The 21831-nt window shown below is 38.4% G+C and overlaps 1 protein-coding gene across 1 annotated transcript in view; it reads right to left on the minus strand.

Annotated features, from left to right (window-relative positions):
- Positions 1–21831, minus strand: part of LOC144975919 (uncharacterized) — a 35791-nt gene extending 13960 nt beyond the window's left edge. Inside the window, exons 1-6 of the mRNA XM_078920107.1 lie at positions 21443–21831; positions 7163–7216; positions 4844–5282; positions 3277–3407; positions 1540–1675; positions 1168–1256 (exon numbers count right to left, since the gene is read on the minus strand). Coding sequence (XP_078776233.1) covers positions 1168–1256; positions 1540–1675; positions 3277–3407; positions 4844–5282; positions 7163–7216; positions 21443–21533 — 940 coding nt within the window. The 5' untranslated portion in view covers positions 21534–21831. The remainder of the gene's footprint in view (positions 1–1167; positions 1257–1539; positions 1676–3276; positions 3408–4843; positions 5283–7162; positions 7217–21442) is intronic.

Below are 21831 nucleotides of genomic sequence, written 5' to 3' on the forward strand. Positions count from 1 at the left end.
GATAACATTAAAGATTGGACAGGATTGACGTGGAACAATCTAATGAGGAAGGCCCAAGACCGTGATGAGTGACGTCGAATCGTGAAGTCTGCATCCCGAGAGTCCCCCCGACGATCAACCGGTCATGGAATAGAGTGAGTGAGTGAGTGAGTAATATGCATTTTTTTAATTCAGATTTATTTTGTACATCACAAACTTTGAAGAATAATCTTTGTTTAATCAATAAGAACCTAAAGTTGTTTTATAGAGAGTTTGATTGTGTTTAAATAAATCAATTTTCTGCTCGGAAAGCCTACCATTTTGTGAAAAATACTAATAATGACTGGTTACGAAAGAGTTAAAAATGTTACTTAAACGCAGAGTTTTTGAAGCATAGAACATGAATAGGGTAAGAAATAAAAATGATTGTTGGCTAACTGTGACCACCTGGTATTATGTCCATTACAGCAATGAGCCCATAATAAGTTGGGTTAACAGACCTGCAAATGAGTTTACTTTGATAAAATCAAATTGCTTTGCCACTGACTGAACAGATCATTAACTGTCAACACAAAAAGGATATGTTACTCACATGGTCAATCTGGTGTTATCCCGAAATATGCCAATAAAAGTTTATTAAAATTAATAAGATATAAAAGTGCGTCTATGTAGTCTAGTGGTATGACACTCGCTTTCGGATCGGAAGGTCCTGGGTTCGAACCTCGCTCGGCGCATAGTTGAGTCCTCGGAAAAGACTCTTTACTCACATTCTCTCACCGTACTCAGGTGTAAAATGAGTACCTGGCCGTTAACAGCGTTGTCTCTGTCCGAAAAATTGTAATATCGCCTACCAGGCTATATACATCCTGCTATTGGAAGAGTTATGCAACCTTTTCACTATAAGTCCTCAGAATGGTTAGTAACATAAACACTTCCAATGATTTTGGAACCGAAAAGTAGAAGGTATCACATCACAACTGTTCTGCCTTTTTGAGCAAATTCATTTTCCAGAGTCATTTTCACCCTGACAAAATACCGAATCGACAAAAGAGGACACATATAAATCTTGTTAAAGTTTGTTTTTGCAATCGACTATATTTTAAAAATTGATCTTAATATATGATTTGATTGATTTATTACGGCTTACACATATATCTTTAACTAATCTATTCAAGGGAGATAACTCACATTCAGCATAGTCTTGATTGAAAGGCACGGTAGATCCAAAGTTACGGTTCCTGAATGCTTCAAATGTGCAGTACATGGAGTTGCATGTTCTAGAAAGAAACAAAATGTAACACGAGATGACACATCAGTCATTGGTCACCCATCTGACTAGCTTTGTATATTTGGTGAAAACAAAAGTCGTTCAGAGTCACTAGGCTCATGGAGCAGGAGTTTATATCACTTTCTATAGCGTGAAACGGACAATGCAATTACTTGCTATCCTTTTCGATAGGACGCTGGTCTTTAGCAAAGTACTTTCCGGCATATCTAATATACCCAGCTACCCATATATAAAACATCGTAAATTAACATTCACATGAATTCAATACGTACACGCATTGTCGGCCAGATATCTCCGCCTTGTCGTTGACCACGAAGTAGACCATTGGGGCGGTCAGAGGTTCATAGGTCACCCTGGCCCTGAATAGACAGTCCACTATATTCCCATTGTAGAAATAACATCTGAAACCTACAACATATAAACATGGAGACATTTACAACAAATCCACGAAGTGATGAAGGAAATAATATGGCAATAAAAATAGAATAGAGAGACAGGGAAACGAACAATTCCAAAGACAATAGTTGAGTCCTTGAAAAAGACTCTTTACTCACATTCTCTCACCGTACTCAGGTGTAAAACGAGTACATGGCCGTTAACAGCGTTGTCTTTGTCCGAAAAAAGTGTAATGTCGCCTAACAGGCGTCATGTCTCGTTCTACTTGTTACGTGTTATTGTTGGTCAGGGACCCTTTGTAAAGCGCTTTGAGCACGTTTAGTGGATATTGCGCTATACAAAAGCTCAAGTTAAGTTACCAATGTTTACAAGCTAACTGCCGAACTCTGAAAAGACACAAGTCTGGGGAGGTTTGGTCTAATTATCAGGAAAATCCTTTTAAAAAACGATCTTGAGATTTTGGTCGAAAACGATAATATTATATTAAATATTATTGAAGTGCAATTTCTCTATATATGAGATAAAGGCACGAAAAACACGGTCGAAAAGGGTACGTCAATATGTCATTTTTCTGAGGGGATGGGATACTGTGTCAAATATTTCTCAGAATCTATTTCATGAAAATGTCTGAAAATTTCCACAGTTATCACAGAGAAAATGTATTATGTCGCCATAGATGGATGGATGGATACATAGACAGACAGATAGATAGATAGATAGATAGACACACAGATAGATAGACAGACAGACAGACAGACAGACAGATAGATAGATAGATAGATAGATAGATAGATAGATAGATAGATAGATAGATAGATAGATAGAAAGACAGACTGATAGAAAGACAGCCTAATAGATAGATAGATAGATAGATAGATAGATAGATAGATAGATAGATAGATAGATAGATAGATAGATAGATAGATGGTCAGAGAGACTGATGTAAAAAGATAGAAAGTGAGATTTGTACGCTATTCAGTCAGACTACATAATAAGTCAATGGTCCGCTATCATCGCAGCCATGCACGTGAAGGAACACGAGTTCATTGAGGTCACGGATATCACGTGACAAAGGTACAGACCAGATGAAGACGCTGTCATCTTGTCTGTATTGCCGTCTGCTATATTTGGAATCCATGGACAGATAAGTGTAAACAGGTGCGGATCTAAATATGGATTCTGAGACTAAAATACAGAGGAGGGAAACTTCTGGAGTGACAATGTCATTGGTTGTAAAATTTCCTCATCAAAATGGGACAAAGCGTGGGGGGGGGGGGGGGGGGGGGGGGGGTTCAGGATCCGACAGAAATGTGCCAGAAGACAAAAGAGAGTAAAACACCCCTTCAAACTGCTCACCAAAATAACTGGCTAAAAACAATAACAAAATGCTGAGTGATGTCAACTTCTTTCTTCAATAATACGAATAAACATTATAAGTGAGGATATTCCGTGATCCTTAGGATGTCTGGTCTTGTAATTTGGCGATATCTTTTGGTCAGTCAGGCTTTTAGTGTCGAAGGCTAAGGGTAGAGACCCGATTCTTCCATTCCGCTCATTCCGAACCATGACGTCACCTCTGCGTGTACACAGTTACAAACAATCGAGATACTCACGTTTGACGACCAAGTCTCCATTGAATATGATGTCAAACAGTCCAGGCCTATTGGGTGTGTAGAAGCCTGGTGGAAACAGCATTCGACACGCACTGGGGGCTCTATTGGCTTGACACAGACAGGATTCGAACCTGGAAAAACAATCAGAATGTGTCTAATTTATTTGTTGGTTTTGTTCACTTCAGCATTTAACATGTCGTCCACCGAGTTAAAGCCGTGTGATGGCGGGATGAACGAGATATAGATGGTCGGTGGATGAAACCTCTGGTCTGGATTTTCACGATCGGTGGGTTAAACCTCTGAGGTCTAGATACGAGTTTTGCTCACCATTTTGGGCGGATCAGACCTCTGATGACATCATTTAAAAAACAAACATGGTGCGCAAAGCTCGTTTGTAGACTTCAGAGGTTTGATCCGTCGATCCTGAAAATCGGGACTTCAGAGGTTTGATCCGTCGATCCTGAAAATCGGGACTTCAGAGGTTTGATCCGTCGATCCTGAAAATCGGGACTTCAGAGATTTGATCCGTCGATCCTGAAAATCGGGACTTCAGAGGTTTGATCCGTCGATCCTGAAAATCGGGACTTCAGAGGTTTGTTCCGCCGATCATGGAAATGTCCTGGAAATCAAATTTTTTGCCATGAAACCTTGGGGTCATTTCTATTCATTTTGCTAAAGAGTCAATATAGTTTCTTACTTTACAAAGACACAAATTTCCTATTTCTTCTCATTTTAACTCTTAAATCACATTTCAGCGTCTGGTTCACCCGTCATCATACCGTTTGGAAATAATGTGTCACATTTTGTTCCGGAAGATTGAACTAATAAATAGGAACCATAGTAAGTTTTCGATATATCGTTGGTAGGAATCTTATCTAATGTCACAGTGACCTACAGCGGCATTCTTTCATTGGTTAGATAATGACGAAGGTATTGAGGTCAACGAATACACCACGATGAGAATTGATTCATAACAATCACCCGAGTCGCGGATGGTTAGTAAAAAAGTAATAAACAATATCAATAAACAAAATCAATATAACATCTTCATAAACAAAGAACAAAATACCAAACACGGACAGTTTACGGCTCAAAACCTTTTTTTCAGCCAACAAAAAAAAAAAAAAACAAAAAAAAAAAAAACAAAAAAAAAAAACAAAAAACAAACCAAAAAAAAAAAAAAAAAAAAAAGCAATAAAAACCCCCCAGCAAAACAATGAAACCATAGATAGCCTACATCGATTTTTTCAATGTTCTCATTGTTTCACGACTTTTGGCTCCTTTTACAATTAATAAAACAAATTATTCTTAAATTAAATTGAATGAAATGAAATTGGGAGCAGCATCACTCAGCGGTACGGTCTTTACTTCGTACCCGAAAGGTACCGGGTTCGATCACCCACCGTGGCCTTGAGTAAGTCACCTCGCCCTAGCTCAATTTGCGGCACTGCACTGCGGCTGACGCCTGGGTTATTCCAGTCTTCCCTTGGAATTGACCCTAGAGAAAAATTTCCCCCATTTGATGACTAAAGGGAATTTTATTATAATTTTTTAAAAATTTACATACCTCAACAAGTTGATTCCAAGTTGGTCAATGTATTGGTCTTGAAGAGTAACCTGACGCCGGAGTCTTGTCTTAGTGAAATGACCACTATGACCTTCTAGGAAAATACCAGCTGTATGATTGGCTGGAGTCTGCAAAGAAGAATTGAAGTGTGGCTGCATTGCGACATCCAGGGGGAGGTTGGCATCTGAAAAAGACACGCCCGTGATGTCTCTGGACGCCCCGTTCATCTGCTGGTTCACCATGCTGCAGTCAAGGGAGGGAACTGCACAGCAAGACTGGTCTACTTGGTCCACGATGGGAGATATGTCGGGAGCTGTCGGCTCTTGCACATCGAAGGAAGGCGTTGTCGTTTCTGGGAAGGTGAAGGCCGTGGTGGTTTCGGGAAATCCCGATCTGTCTCTTGGGTCCATGGGGTTCATTGAGGGATCGGTGTATTCGTCTTCAAGAAACAAAAGAAAACAGATTATAGACAGAGTGGCTTAGAGTGAATGTGGTCTAGTCGTATGACATTTGCCTTCGGATCGACAGGTTCTGGGTTCGAGTCCCGCTCTAAGCGGCGCATAGTTCAGTCCTTGGAAAAGGCTCTTCACTTACATTCTCTCACCGTACTTAGGGTAAAATGAGTACCGGGCAGTTTACAGCGTTGCCCCTGTCGAAAAAAAAACCCACCTTGTAATATCGCCTAATAGGCGTCACGTCTCGTCATTCATGTTCCGTGTTGTCAAGAACACCTTGTAATATCGCCTAATAGGCGTCAAGTCTCGTCATTCATATTCCGTGTTGTCAAGAACACCTTGTAATATCGCCTAATAGGCGTCACGTCTCGTCATTCATATTCCGTGTTGTCAAGAACACCTTGTAATATCGCCTAATAGGCGTCACGTCTCGTCATTCATGTTCCGTGTTGTCAAGAACACCTTGTAATATCGCCTAATAGGCGTCACGTCTCGTCATTCATGTTCCGTGTTGTCAAGAACACCTTGTAATATCGCCTAATAGGCGTCAAGTCTCGTCATTCATATTCCGTGTTGTCAAGAACACCTTGTAATATCGCCTAATAGGCGTCAAGTCTCGTCATTCATATTCCGTGTTGTCAAGAACACCTTGTAAAGCGCTTTGAGCTAATTTAGTGGATACTGCTCTATATAAAAGCTCGAATGTTTCTAGGAGAAAAATAGATAACATATGTGACCGACCTCCCCCAAAGGGTATTGCATAAGGATGTATATGGCCCTGAAAATTGAATTTACAATTGGGAAGGAAAGTCGTGATGTCACACCTTTTTTTCTGGTTCCTAAATCTTCGAGGACTAATAATGAATAGGTTACATAATGAATCATAAAGGTGGCATAACTATTTTAGTATCAGGTATAGGTCTGGTCTATCGCAAAGTACTTTCTGTCAATTCTAACAGATCCATCAACCCAATCACTGCTGGGTGGACAGGAAGTAACAATCTAGGGCTCTTTGTGTAAAACGGGCAGCGTGGCTCAGCGGTATGATCTTAGCTTCGTACCCGAATGGTACCCAGTTCGATTACCCGCCGCTGTGCTGTGTGGCCTTGAGCAAGTAACCTCGTCTTAGCTCAATTTGTGGAGCTGCACTGCGACTGACGCCTGGGTTATTTCAGTCTTCCCTTGGAATAGACCGTAGAGACAAATTTCCCCTTTGGGATGAATAAAGGAAATGTTATTTATTTTTTATCATTAATTTAAAGCGAGTGCTCTACCAACTGAGCTATCGGGACCCAAAGTGTTGTCATGTTTTATCAATATTTGAATTAAAGAAATTCAGGTAGAATCAAGACCATCCTGTTATTGATACACCTTATCAACCCAAGCAGCGCGATTCCTTAAAAAAAATAATAACCTGAAAAAAAAAACAACATAAATAAAACTACATTCAAAACAACTATACATGAATAAACAAACCAAAAACAATGAACAAAATCCAGACAAAGAACAAGGGCAAACAAGACAAAATAAAGACATAAAATCATGAAATTATCGGAACTCAAATTCTTCAAAACAAAATAAACAAAACTGGAACAAAACACCAGAATTTAAAAAAAATGCAAAGCAGAAAAAAAACCCCCAAACAAGAACAAAAAACTTAAAATAAACAAAACGATATAAAAAAAAACAACAAAACAAACAACAAATAATTTTTAAAAATAATCAAACAAAACGAACCAAATACATGAAAAAAAAAAACAATAGAAAAGATGATGGAACAACATCGTCAACAACACCAACAAAAACAACAATATGGTCATTAAAGAAAAACCCAAACTCACACATGTGTATTATTATTTCTTACATTCATAATAATCTGTTTTATTATCCTGGCCTTGACCTTGTAGTGTGTCAAATGCTGTTGATAGAAAATATACAGAATTACTCATGAATGTTATGGCTTCTCACCGACGTGTCCTGAGTACACAAAGTCTCTTACAGAACATTGAGTTTACTAGGCTTGACTGAAAAGTCTTGACGCCTATTAAATGTTTCCGATTGTATTATATTCACCAGTAGAAACTATGCATCAAAATGGGTGTAATTTCTTCTTCTATAAGGTCACCAAATTTTGTTTAGACGGTTCTAGACGTCTAACTGCTCTTGCTTGATTTTAATTTATCTTATTTAAAAGAGCCCCTATCGATAGTGTGCGCTTGGCTAAGAAGCTCACAACATTGCTATCCGGAAGTATAACGGACCAACACACAAAACTCTGTGTAACCATGAACTTTTATAGTCTGGATAATACAGTTAAGTGAGAACAACTCACAAACGGGGATGACCAAAGAAAAAAAAAAAAACAATAGCAAAGACCCGAATGACGTCATCTGCATTCTATCTACACCAATATTATGTCCGTCTAAGAAATCACGCACAACATATTGCAATAAACTATAAACAGCTTGATGTGATTGAGTCACTTTTATTGCAGAGAGATGTGCACCGGGAAACATTCATAAACGGTTGTAAAGTGTTTATGGTGACACGTGAACTTTTGCTGCCTCCGCCAACATTAATGAGCGGACTTGCAGGTCGTCCTCCAAGAGCTTCAACCGCAGTAAATCAACAATAAATAATTGACGAACTGAATCGAGCGAATCGTTGGAAAATAAAACAATCAGACATTTAACAAAGGCTTGGAAATTCTGTGGGAAGAGATGGATATTATATCCTTCAAGAAATTCTGGGTTACAAAAAGGTATGCGTCCGCTGGATACCGAGAGTGTTCACATAAACACAAGCTCACATTGAGAGAGAAAGTTTTCTTGAAGTCGTAGAACATCACCCCTCTTACAGGTATGATTTCACTCCAAGTGACTTTTTCATTTTCTTAGGACTTTCAAGGGAGGCAACTCTTTGCCGTGATGGCGAGGTGCAGGCGGAGGTGACTCATCGGTGTCGAAGTTTGCCACGTGAATTTCTCTTTGTCATAACTTCACCCCATCTACTCTTTTGCTCCAAAATCCTTGGAAGTGTGTATGTAATCAGCCATTCGGAGTACTAATAATGGATAGGTTACACATTGAATCGAAAGGTGGCCTAACTATTTTAGTAGCAGGATGTATAGGCATATTCTTAAGATTACTGGAGGTAAAGTAAGCGAGGATGGATACTCTTTATTGACGACCGGCATGTTAGTTAGACTGTATAATAAGATATCATGGATCTAACACTGGAGGATCCATTACACAAAGTATGTACCTCCGGAGGACTGGTTTCCACACTTCCAATGAGTCTAAAACCAACTTTTTGACATCACATTTTAGTTCCCTATTTCGGAAAGTGACTAACCCCCCCCCTCGTGAATTCTGACATATTGATGCTATGTGTTCAAACAAACGATTCAAAACATCTGCCGGCCGAGTGGTTAAGGCATTGTACTGTGACCCGGAAGGTTCTGGGTTTAAGCCCCGCTTCAGGCACTTTCATTATTTCCTTGGGCAAGATTATTTACCCCCGATTTGCTCACTTTGGACAACATGGGTGATTCCTGTGTTGACATCAGACATCTTATTTGATGGATTATCTATGTTTTTTCATGGAATGCCTAGGCGACGGTATCTCACTTTGAACTACATGGGTGATTCCTGTTGACATCAGACAACTTATTTGATGGATTATCTATGTTTTTTCATGGAATGCCTAGGCGACGGTATCTCACTTTGGACAACATGGGTGATTCCTGTGTTGACATCAGACATCTTATTTGATGGATTATCTATGTTTTTTCATGGAATGCCTAGGCGACGGTATCTCACTTTGGACTACATGGGTGATTCCTGTTGACATCAGACAACTTATTTGATGGATTATCTATGTTTTTTCATGGAATGCCTAGGCGACGGTATCTCACTTTGGACTACATGGGTGATTCCTGTTGCCATCAGACAACTTATTTGATGGATTATCTATGTTTTTTCATGGAATGCCTAGGCGACGATATCTCACTTTGGACTACATGGGTGATTCCTGTTGCCATCAGACAACTTATTTGATGGATTATCTATGTTTTTTCATGGAATGCCTAGGCGACGGTATCTCATTTTGGACTACATGGGTGATTCCTGTGTTGACATCAGACATCTTATTTGATGGATTATCTATGTTTCTTCATGGAATGCCTAGGCGACGGTATCTCACTTTGGACTACATGGGTGATTCCTGTTGCCATCAGACATCTTATTTGATGGATTATCTATGTTTCTTCATGGAATGCCTAGGCGACGGGACCTAATGGTGTCGTTGAGAAAGGGCCTATTTTTTGTTTGTTTTGTTGCCATTCATTGTTTGATTGATATAATTGATGCTATGCGTTTAGATAAAATACTCCGATAGCCATAACTGTGTGTAACATTTAACATTTATTGTCTGAATGATGTCATTTAAAGAAAGTTGATGAATTAACATTTTAAAAATGTCTTAAATATATTTTAGTGAGAACTAATCACCCAAACTGTCGGTCTAAAATCGATTCAAAAAGAGCTAAATGACGTCAACGTCATTCCGTCTATATCCTGACCAGAGAGATTGTATAGCTAACGCTTCGAGAGCTCTCTCTAGCCAAAAAGCTCGTATCTGGGTCAACAGCTGATCGTGGAAATAAGCGCGTACAACAATGAGTTAAGATGGCGCCGACACCGACAACACATAACAAATGCCAGTGGTGTTCCGGTATCAATTGTTCAAATTCTCGACACAAGAGACCAGATTTAGGTTTCTTCTGTTTCCCAAAGGATCCTGAAAGGTGAGAAAATTAAACTTTAATCTATTAATCTTAACAAATAGCTATATTTCTAGATTAACACGTCTAGATTGTGTTACAAGAGAAAACGAACATTAGATTTCTGATCCAGTTCTAATCTACTGCACCGTGACTGTGACCCTAAAAGGTGGCTCTGTTGGGGGTGAGGCGGGCCATTATCTTCTTCTTCTTCATCTTCTTCTTCTCCTTTTCCGTAATAGCAGATGTGGTTGATTTAAAACACAGTAAAGGGTAGGGGCGACGGTGTAGCTACACGGCATTGACTTATAGCCATATATGTTGTGCCAGTGGATTTATGCTTAAAATAATTGAGCTTTTATATAGAGCAACAACCAATAGATATGCTCAAAGCGCTTTAGAGGGATGACTAGATAGGATGTATATTGATTAGACTTGTGATGCCTATGTCTAGATTCTAGTACAGTAGTAATCTCAATGAAGTGAGCTTAGTTTTTTTTAGAAGTTTATCTAAAGAGAAGTATAAATCTAGTCTCTCTCAGCCAATTAGTATGTGCTTTTACTTTTATATATAAAATTAACTCTTAATCTGACCTAGCTCTCAATTAATTACTAATAATAGATCTAGATCTAATATTGAACTGCGTTTGTTATTTTTTACAGGTCCAGGCGTTGGGTCAGCAACTGCAGGCGTGCTGATTTCGATGACAAGTCAGCTGATGAACTGCACAGACGAAATGTTTTATGTGAAGAACATTTTGATGCTTCCTGTTTCAGTGGCAGTCAAGACACGCCTTCAACAAGATGTGCCACAGGAAATTAGACAGCTGATGTTGCCACTATGCCATCCCTTACACCAATTGAACAGAATGTAACAACTTGCATATCTGGGTATATTGCAGTCAAATTAATGCCCCGTGTGTGTACAGACTGTCAAGATTTATTGAAAGGTGACAAGGACCCTGGCAAAGAGAGTCAAGTATTCCTGCGTGCAAAGAACCTTCAGGGTTGTAAGCATGGCGGTCTCTGTGCACCAAGTTCAGAACATCTCTGTATCATAGAAATTAAGGATAAGGAATTCAGAGACGCCATTACTCCCACACTGCACATTACTGGTCTGAGAAATAGGATCATTAGACGGCTTGTGGTAAGCATTCCACCCCACATGGGCCTCGGTTGCAAAAATGGAAAGTGTGACTTACTTTTTTATATAGCTAATTTGTTCACTAATGTCAGTTAATGAATCAGACACTGTCAGAAAAACAGCCCACCCATAGAAATAGGAAGGCTGCCACATTTAGCCATGTGTAGATTTGATATGTCGCTGATTTGTTTTCTTACCGGTATGCCTGTTGTTGTTGGCTTCCGTCTGTCTCAGGAGACAATGGATGTAATGTATACCGGGGTTATCAATTCTGGTCTGCCACTGTCAATCATCGGTGTTGGTGCAGCATTGTCCCCCTATTCTCTTATTATATTTGTGATTTTACTGAGCCATTTTTCAGTTTATAAAATGTGTTTTAGATTAGATTCTACTACAATACTTACAAGAGAGAGAGAGAGAGAGAGAGAGAGAGAGAGAGAGAGAGAGAGAGAGAGAAAGAGAGAGAGAGAAAGAGGGAGGGAGTCTTTTTGTGTACATGTATTTTGTATTTCTATCCTTCATTATGTTTAATTGTACTTGTGGTCATTAATCTATGCAACGCAACTTGACGCCATCTTAGTCATGCATACTATTTTTTCATCGTACATATTATTTTAAACTATACGTGTGTTAATTAGACACACACTTACACACACACACACACACACTCACACAAAGAGAGAGAGAGAGAGAAAGAGAGAGAGAGAGAGAGAGAGAGAGAGAGAGAGAGAGAGAGAGTGTGTGTGTGTGTTAAGGCTTTGTTGAAAATACAAAGGACGTTTGTTTCTATCATGTTTGTTTAAAATAAATCATGATTTTCGCTATAAAGTGGAGTTAGATTATTTTTTTGTCAAAGTTAACCCCCCCCCCCCCCCCCCCCTCTCTCTCTCTCTCTCTCTCTCTCTCTCTCTCTCTCTTTCTCACACACACACACACACACACACACACACACATCATTATTATTATAAGTAATTTATTTTAGAATCTTACAAAGTTATCGTAACCTGATCTAGAGAATCAAACGAATCTGTACGATTTTGTACATAAAGCCTGAGCCGATAGTCAAGAAAAAGAGCAGCCGATCTCTGGCAGACGAAACACACATTCAGTGATCCGCGCCTATTTCGTGACACACATGTTTTCGGCTGATACGCAATGAAATGCATTGTTGTCATGGAGAGCGGGAGGGGAGAGAGAGAGCTCTCTAAGCGTTAACTTATAAACTCTCTGTCCTGACCTAGTCATTTGACGCAACCCACAACAAGAATGACCTCTAACCTCTATGTCTGTAACGTGTCTGTGCCATGTGAGGTCAATCGTCGAGACGGCCTTGACACTTACTTCCATGTACTTTTATCGCCTCTCTGCCCGTATGGGGATATCTCAAGTCACTGTCCTTGCGTCAAAACGAGCCTGATAAGGGGCATTTTGTAAATAATTCAACATGAACAATTATATAGCGCATTTCCACAAATACACCATGTTTAACGCGCTTCACAATATATTTTATTAATTCCTCTTCATCCTATATAAAATCAAATTTATTTTTTTCATACAGATCACATCACCGGGCGGCTATGTGGTCTAGCGGTATGGCATTGGGCTTCGAACCAGATGGTCCAGGGTTTGAGACCGGCTCTGAGCAGCGCATAGTTAAGTCCTTGGAAAATGGTCTTGACTCACATTCTCTCACCGTATTCAGGTGTCAGCGCATAGTCAAGTCCTTGGAAAACTCAGGTGTAAAATGAGTACCTAGTCGTTAACATTGTTGTGTCTCTGTCCGCCAAAATTTTGTTATTTGCCTAACAGACGTCATGTCTCTTTCTATATGTTAATTGCCGCTGTTGGTTAGGGGCTCCTTGTAAAGCGTTTTGAGCACGTTTAGTGGATATTGCTCTATATAAATGCTTTAGTTTAAGTGTTAGGCATAGTTTTATTCTAGAAGCCTTGCAATGTTCCTCACTCCTCTCAGCCAGGTATTCACTGACATCAAATTTGTTCGAAGTCCACGATCAAAACACGTACCAAAAGAGCTAGAATAAGATACGATTCTTACACGCTTGCTTTTTGGAATAGTGAAGAAAAGTGGGATGTCAAAAAAGAAGTTCCTATTTCATTGGAAGTGTTAAAACCAGTCCTCAGGAGGACTGAATTCATACCTTGTGTAATTTATCTTTTGGTTTCAGATTGACGGCATTTTATTGTCTAGTCTAAATAAATGCTGGTCGCCAATAAAGATCATCCATCCTCGATCTTTTCCGTCCCGTAATCCTAAGAATCTGCTTATACACCCTACTACTAAAATAATGTATGCCACCTAATGATTCAATATGTGACCTATTCATTCATAGTCCTCCGAAGGACTGGTTACATACACACTTCCAATGATTTTGGAACCGGAAAAGTAGACCGAGTGACACCACACAACTTTTCTTCCCTATTACAAGGGCGGGAACCACACACTTGGTATGGACTGTCATCTAAACGTTGTGGTTGGCTATCCGCATGAGTTAGTGTGATTTGTGTTGTGTAATGTGTGATTTGTGATTTGTGATTTGTGATGTGTGATGTGTGATGTGTGATGTGTGACTTGTGATGTGTGATGTGTAATGTGTGATTTGTGCTTTGTGATTTGTGATGTGCGATTTGTTATTTGTGATGTGTGGTTTGTGATTTGTGATTTGTGATGTGTGATATGTAATTTGTGATGTTTAATTTTTGATTTGTGATATTTAGACACTCATAGAAACCATAAATCCTGAGACATGTTTGGTTATGCCTAAGTTGTCCTTGTAACATATTCACTATGTTTTAACACAACAAAGGGACAGAATCGTGACAGATGCATTCTCGTAAGACCCCCAATAACTCCATTATTGATTTCATGTTTATCTTCTGATCAAAAAGAGCGCATGGTTTCGAAATATCTAGATAAATACATGTATAACAACATGACGTTTATAAATTCTATGATTATATTTCTCTTGAGGATCTACCTCGAAAAAGGACCTGGCGTCAGTCGCAGTGCAGCGCTTTTTATTGAGACATGAGGGGTAAGTGTGTTGCTCGCCCCCCCCCCCCCCAAAAGGAAATAAACAGATTAAAAACAAAACAAAAAAAAACAAAACAAAAACAAAACAAACAAACAAAACAGCAACAAAAAACAAACAAACAAAGAAACAAAAAGAAAACAAAACAAAAAACAATCAAATAAACGATAAAATAAGAAAATAACAAACAAATTAAAAACAATCAACAAACAATTAAACCGAAGCACCCTTCTATTCCCCCCCCCCCCCCCCCCCCCCCCCCGATATAACTTACAAACAAACCAGAAACAAACAACTTAAAAACAATTGAAAAAACAAACAACAAACAACCAAAAGAAACAAAAAAAAAAAAACCCCAAAAAAAGAAACAAAACAAAACAAGAAAAGACTAGCTACCTAACATGGGGTTTGAACCCGGTACTTCAAGTTAAGTGTTAGTCAACGCTAGAACTCGGGCATCTCGTATCCAATGATGTCACCAAAAACCACGACACGCGGTATCTCTGAACGCATACGTCTTCAACATGACGTCTGGGTAATCACACACACACACACACACACACACACACACACACACACACACACACAAACAAACACAAACAAACAAAAACACACACAGAAACACACACATAAAACAAACATATATACATACACAGACACACATACATACACAGACACACATACATACACAGACACGTACACATACAAACACAACCATTAACACATACATGCACACAGACACACACACACACACACACACACACACACACACACACACACAAAGATATCCTTACTACCGTGCTCGAAAAAAAACCAAAAAACAAACAAACCCCAAAACAACAAAATTTCAAGTATTGATCTAACCCTCATCAGGTCAAAAAAATCTCACACCTGGGTCTTCCTTGAAATAAGACTAACATTTTTTCTGACCAAAACGAACCAAACCCGTTTTGACCGACATGTACTTTACTGAGTACTTAGAACACGAAGGATTTGACGTGTATGGTCATCAATACCAGATGTATTGTGCAGACATGCCAAATTGAAAACTTCTAATTTAGTCATTTTTATGTCATTTCTTAGTAATTTGACAAGGAAATTCGTAATTTCTGAAATTGTGTATTATCATTATTATTATTATTATTATTATTATTATTATTATTATTATTATTATTATTATTATTATTATTATTATTATTATTATTATTATTATTATTACAATTATTATTATTATTATTATTATTATTATTATTATTATTATTATTATTATTATTATTATTATTATTATTATTATTATTATTATTATTAAAGTATTATTAAGAATTAAAAATTCGTAATTTTCCCCAAAAAATTGTATTTGGCCATGAAATTTGTCTAAAATTCGTAAAATTACTAAAATTCGTAAGATTCGGCAGGTATGTAGTTGCTGCCATTCGTCATAGCAAGTGTGTCGGGAATGACGCGACACCTTGTTGGTGTGTTTAATGGACTCGATCTTGTCACCTCATCCATCATTCTTAATCAACGGTCAGCCCACCAGGACGCCCGCAAGACTTAGAGTTAGGACTGTACGTAAGTGATCCGTTAGATTGTATCAATTAATTATTGTATTCATTAATCATGAATTCATTGACTTGACTTGACTTAGATGCCTTTCGCGTCTCGACCGAAAGATCGGGTCGCCTTGGCTGTTTCCAGTATTTCCTGTGTGAGGTGTCTCCAATATTGCCGGTCCTCTGCTAGGGTTCTCAGATTTTCAAGGTCCCCTGCCGTTATGAGACTAATGCTTTGTCCAAGTGTTGTGAGGTTTTTGTTTAGGATCACAGGGAGTGTTGTGATTGGTCTTCCTCTGAAAAGGTTCCCGTGTTTTTGGAAGTATCCCGACATGGCTTGGTTAGCTGGTATGTTTTTGTCCCTGCGTAGTATGTGACCGAAAAGTTGCCATCGTTGTTGTAAAATGTCAAGGGAGATTGGTCTTTCTTTTGTGATCTTATAGAGTGATTCATTTGAGATCTTTTTTGGGTATTTGATGTCCAGTACCCTTCTTAGCTGTGTGCGATGGAAGGCATCCAGATGTTCTTCTTCGGATTTTGTCAACGCCCAAGTGCCGCAGTTATACAGAAGTACCGGTTTTACAAGAGCACGGTACAGTTTCAGTTTGGTTTTTCTCTTTATTTTGTCACCTCTAATCCATACATTGGCGAGTTTACTGAGTGCGGCGTTTGATAGCTGTTTTCTTCTTTGTACATCCTCGGTGTCTCCAATTAGTGAGCCGACTTTCTTTGTTCTTTTCCATTCCTCTTTGTTCCTCGATATTGTTGTAAATTCGGTTTTATTGGCATTGACTTGGAGGTTATATTTCATGAGGGTATTTTGTATGATGGCTATATTTGCTGGTGTTGATCCAATAAAATCGACATCATCTGCATAGGCGATTTCTCTAGGGATTGCATTCTCAATATGAGTCGTTGGTTTTGGAATGACTTTTCGAACTTCTTTCAGAGCGTGTTCTAAGTATATTGTGAACAGAATCGGGCTCAGACTATCTCCTTGGGGGGTCCCGATGTTACTTTCGAACTGCGTCTGTTTTGTGGCCCCGTATATCCTTGGTTGTATCTTTGTGTTGCTGAGGAGAAATCGGATTATTCGGAGCTCGTCATTATTTTATTATGAATTCATTATGAAATATTATTAACTTGATTTGTATTTCGAACTGCAACTGCTTAGCAGAATAACTCGGCAAAGTTACTAACGGAGAAGCCGCGATATTTGTTGGAGAATATGTGACCCATTGCCTCAAAATGGTATTATGTCGGAACGAAAAAGATGCATAAAATCCGAATTTAATGTCAAACTGGTCAAAAATATAAATTGTTGGCATTGGCACCCTAAATTATGGTATCCATTCTCCTCAATAAAACATACAAACTCAATACAAGTCTGATATTTCTGGCTATAAATGCAATTTTCAACATTTTTACCAACCCAACTTTATACCGTTTTGAGGCGAAGGGTCACATATGCTTCAACAGTCGTGACGTCACCTCTCTCGTAATGACGCATAGTAACTTAATAACTGGTTCTATACTATCGGTTGAATGGCGGCGCCTTTATGAAATACTTTCTACGACGAGCATAAAAAGTGTATCCAGAGGAGAAAAACCATTATAAATTTGATCATGTTTTGACTTTTATATACATGCTGATCACATGACATTTGAAAAAGGTCTAGCCAGCATGAAGAATAAAAACCAAGTACAGATTTTCTTTGTTTAGAACCAAGCCGCTGCGGGGCGGACGTGACATCAGAATATTGAATCCTATTGAAGGCTAATGCGAACAGACCTCTATTTCAATTATTATAATATTGTATTGTGGAAATTAACATAGATCGAGAGGAATCTTTTGAGCCATCAACGATAAAAATAGGTTCGGTAATAAAGTGAACCAAATGAATCGCAAATGGGCGACCAGAAGGCGATTCCAAACGTAAATGACCAATCATTGTGCCCTCGCAGATTTTGTAAATTATGATTTGAGTCAAGGGCTGATAAAATTATCTTTCATTTTGTTAAAGTTTGCAAGTTACTCGTATATCAATCTGTAAAAATTATTTGTATAATATTTAGATTTTGCAGAAATTCTGTGCTCGTTGACACATGGACTGTACTGAATAATTCTAACCCCTGGTCCTATTTTTCTATTTTAAAAATAGATGATTGTTATAATAAGAACAGTAACCTTTTTTTTTTCTTCCTTCTTTCTACATTCTACATGGTGATTCAATAGAATATTATGACTAATGTAAGTGTGTCATGTGTACATTAATGCTATAATACGCTTCAACAGCCGTAACGTCACTTCCCTCGTAATGACGCATGGTAACTTAGTAACTGGCTCTAAACTATCGGAGCAATGGCGGACGCCCTTATGAAATATTTCTCCGACGAGCATTAAAACGTATCCAGAGGGAAAATAACATTATAAATCTGATCATGTTTTGACTTTTACACAGTCTGATCGCAAGACATATGAAAAGTTCTAGCCAGCATAAAGCATAAAAAGAACCGATTTTCTTTGTTTAGAACCACGATGGCCGCCGTCGCTGGGCGGCATGACATCAGACTATTGAATCGAATTGGGATTGTGTCATATACCTATGATGTCCTTATATATAATGCCCTTCCACATTAAAACAAAAATCATCGTGCATATTTCTCCACATCTATCTAGGACCGATGCATGCATAATCAATCTGTCATGATCCGCTTTAAATGCATTTTATATTGACCCAAAACACATTTTCTTCAATTAAGGAATTTTAAAAACAAATCAAAGAAAGGTAATACAAGGACGTGTAAACTTTATGTAATACGTATCCAAACACATCATATGATGGCACAATAAGCATAGAAGGGACGAAATTGACGTCACTCAGCTCTTTGTTATTGTTCTTGGCCATCCATTGTTATGAGTAGTTCTCACTAAATTGTATCAATCAGACTATAAACGTTCGAGGTTACACACAGTTTTGTGTGTTGGTAAGTTATAGAATGAAGTTGACGTCACTTGGATCTTTGTTATTGTGTTTTGCCATCCGCGTTTATGAGTAATTCTCACTAAACTGTGCTAATCAGACTATAAAGTTCAATGTTTCACATCGTTTTGTGTGTTGGTTCGTTATATTTCCGGATGGCAATGTTGTGAGTTTCTTGGCCAATCGCATGCTATCTATAGATAGAATGCGCTTGGCCAAGGAATTCACAACATTGCCATCCGGAAGTATAACGGACCAACACACAAACTCTGTGTAACCATGAACTTTTATAGTCTGGTTAATACAGTTTAGTGAGAACAACTCACAAACGCGGATGGCAAAAACAATAACAAAGGCCTGAGTGACGTCATCTGCATACTATCTATAGCCTGACACTGAAATCCAAAAAGACTGGCATTTTGACGTCATTATTTGGTTTTTGCATCGCCTAGTGAGTTGTCGTTAGTAGTGCTCATGGAAACAAGTGGTCCGATTGGTTGAACTATTGAATACAACTCACGTTTTGTTTTCTTTTGTGGCCAAAGACTGGCATTTTGACGTCATTTTTTGGTCAGTGTCAGGCTATAAGTTAACGATGGGTACGGTCTGACCCACATGTTTGGAATTCCTTTCCAGCATCTGTCTAGTTGTCAAGCAATTCTGTGGTTTTCAAAAAACGTCTCAAGTAATTTCAACTCTCAAATTATTTAGTATTGTCAATAAGGAAGAAAAGTCGTGACGTCACACCCTCTACTCTTTTGGTTCCTAAATCCTTGGAGGTGTGTATGTAACCAGTCCTTCGGAGTACTTATAATGAATAGGTTACATAAGGTGACATAATTATTTCGGTAGCAGAATGTACAGGCAGATTCTTAGGATTCATCATCATCATCATGTAGTTCCATATCTGAAGCAGACGTCGGAGGTCATCTTCCGCCAAGCTGATCTATCTCTTGCCAATTCTATTAAAGCAGCGCCACCTTTCTCAGCTTCATCTGTCCAAGTTCTTATCCCTTTCAAATAAGTTATTCTTTGTCTTCCTCTTATTCTTTTTCCATTCATCTTTCCAGTCAAGGCGAGTACTTCCAAACCAGGGTGGCGGATAATGTGTCCTAAAAATTCCATTTGGCGTTTGATGATTTTTGTTATCAGTGATCATTTTCTGTTTGCCATTTCTAAAATTTCTTCATTTCTTTTCCTTTCCACCCATGACACCCTCATCATTCTTCTTACGGGACGTAAAAGAGCGAGGATGGATAGTCTTTTTTGACAACCAGCATATTTTTTTTGACTAGAGAATAAGATGCCATCACTCTGAAACCAGAAAATCAATGTCACAAGGTATGTATCCAGTCCTCCAGGAGTATGGGTTTACACTTCCAATGAAATGGGAATCCGTTTTATTTGAAATCACAGTTTTCTTCCCAATTTTCCCAGTTTAATATCACGGATTCATAGCATGTTTCTTCTTGGACCTGCCTATTCTCACCGTGCATATTTGGTGTATATGTGCAGCAAATAAACAATTTCTGGTGAAAAAACGACATAAAAAACATTTTTATTTTGGTTGTTTTTGTTCAGTAATGCTGTTTTTAACTTTGAGTAATTCCTCAAATGTTTTTATTTTTTTTTAAATGTAAGGACTTGTTGCTTTATTCAGTGCCTGAATTGATGACAGTGGCTGACTATATTGATGCTATGCGTTTAGATAGAATACTCACAATATTCGCCTGGTGGATATAACGTACCAACACACAAAGCTGAAGCTATGTGTTACCTTAAACGCGTATAGATAGTAGGCGCTTGGCAAAGAAGCTCACAACATTGCAACCCGGAAGAATAAGGGACCAACACACAAAACTATCTGTAAGCTTGAACGTTTATAGTCAGGTTAATACAGTTCAGTGAGAATTACCAACTAAACGCGGATGGCAAAAAGCAATAACAAAGACATGAGTGACGTCAACTTCATACGATCTATAGTCTGATTGATTTAGTGAGAACTAATCATGAAAAGGGATGGCTTAAAACAAGAACGATGAGCAGTGACGTCAATAGCGAAGCAAAGTCATGATGTAACACCTATAATTCTCTGCTTCCCAAAGCCTTGGACGTATGTATGTAAACGACCAGTCCTTCGGAGACTAATAATGAATAGGTTACATATTGAATCATAAGGTAGCAAAACTAGGCAGATACTAAGAATTATGGGACGTAAAAGAACAAGAATGGGCGATCTTTACTGACGACCAGTATATATTTAGACTATAAAATAAGATGCCATCACTCTGAAACCAGAAGATCATTTACCCAAGTTATGTATTCAGTCACCGGAAATAGTGGGTTTACACTTTCAATGAGATAGCAACCAGTTTTTTTACATTGCACTTTCCTTCACTATCGTATTAAACAACAAGATATTTTTTGTCTGAACGGGCTTGGAGGGAATTTTATAAATTCCACCTTTTGATTGGTCAATAATTTACTGGTTAAATGCCCACCAGTTCTAATCCAGAGTCCCAAGCAAGGCCGATTGCCATTTACTCTTTGGAGATAAACTTTTGGGTTGCATTGTAACCACATGGTGTTCCTAAAGTAGCATATCTGATAACGGCCGATAACTGTCTTACCCATTATTGTGATAAGAACAAAACACCAAAACATCCTGTGTAAGTCAGTGGTAAATCCATGCAAGGAAATCATTTTCCATGAACAACACATCACAATGTAAACACTAAACCATGTAACAAAATATCACAATGTCCTCACTAAACCATGTAACAACTCCAACAATTTGACGTATAAATTACGTGTCATCATAACTGTCCACCAATGGGGACAAGGACCCATCAGTGTGTCCAACTTCTATCCTTTTTGTTATAATCCATCCCTTGTAAACACACAACAAGAAAATCAAACAGAAAATCTTTGATGCATCAAATAAAATTAAACTCGAGAGACTGACTCGTTAAGTTCTTTAACAAACGTGTTGTATAATTTACTATATGAAATAGGTAGT

Source organism: Berghia stephanieae, chromosome 6 (assembly GCF_034508935.2).
Source record: "Berghia stephanieae isolate SIO BIC M18660-M18661 chromosome 6, UCSD_Bste_1.3, whole genome shotgun sequence".
In the NCBI taxonomy this organism is placed as follows: domain Eukaryota; kingdom Metazoa; phylum Mollusca; class Gastropoda; order Nudibranchia; family Aeolidiidae; genus Berghia; species Berghia stephanieae.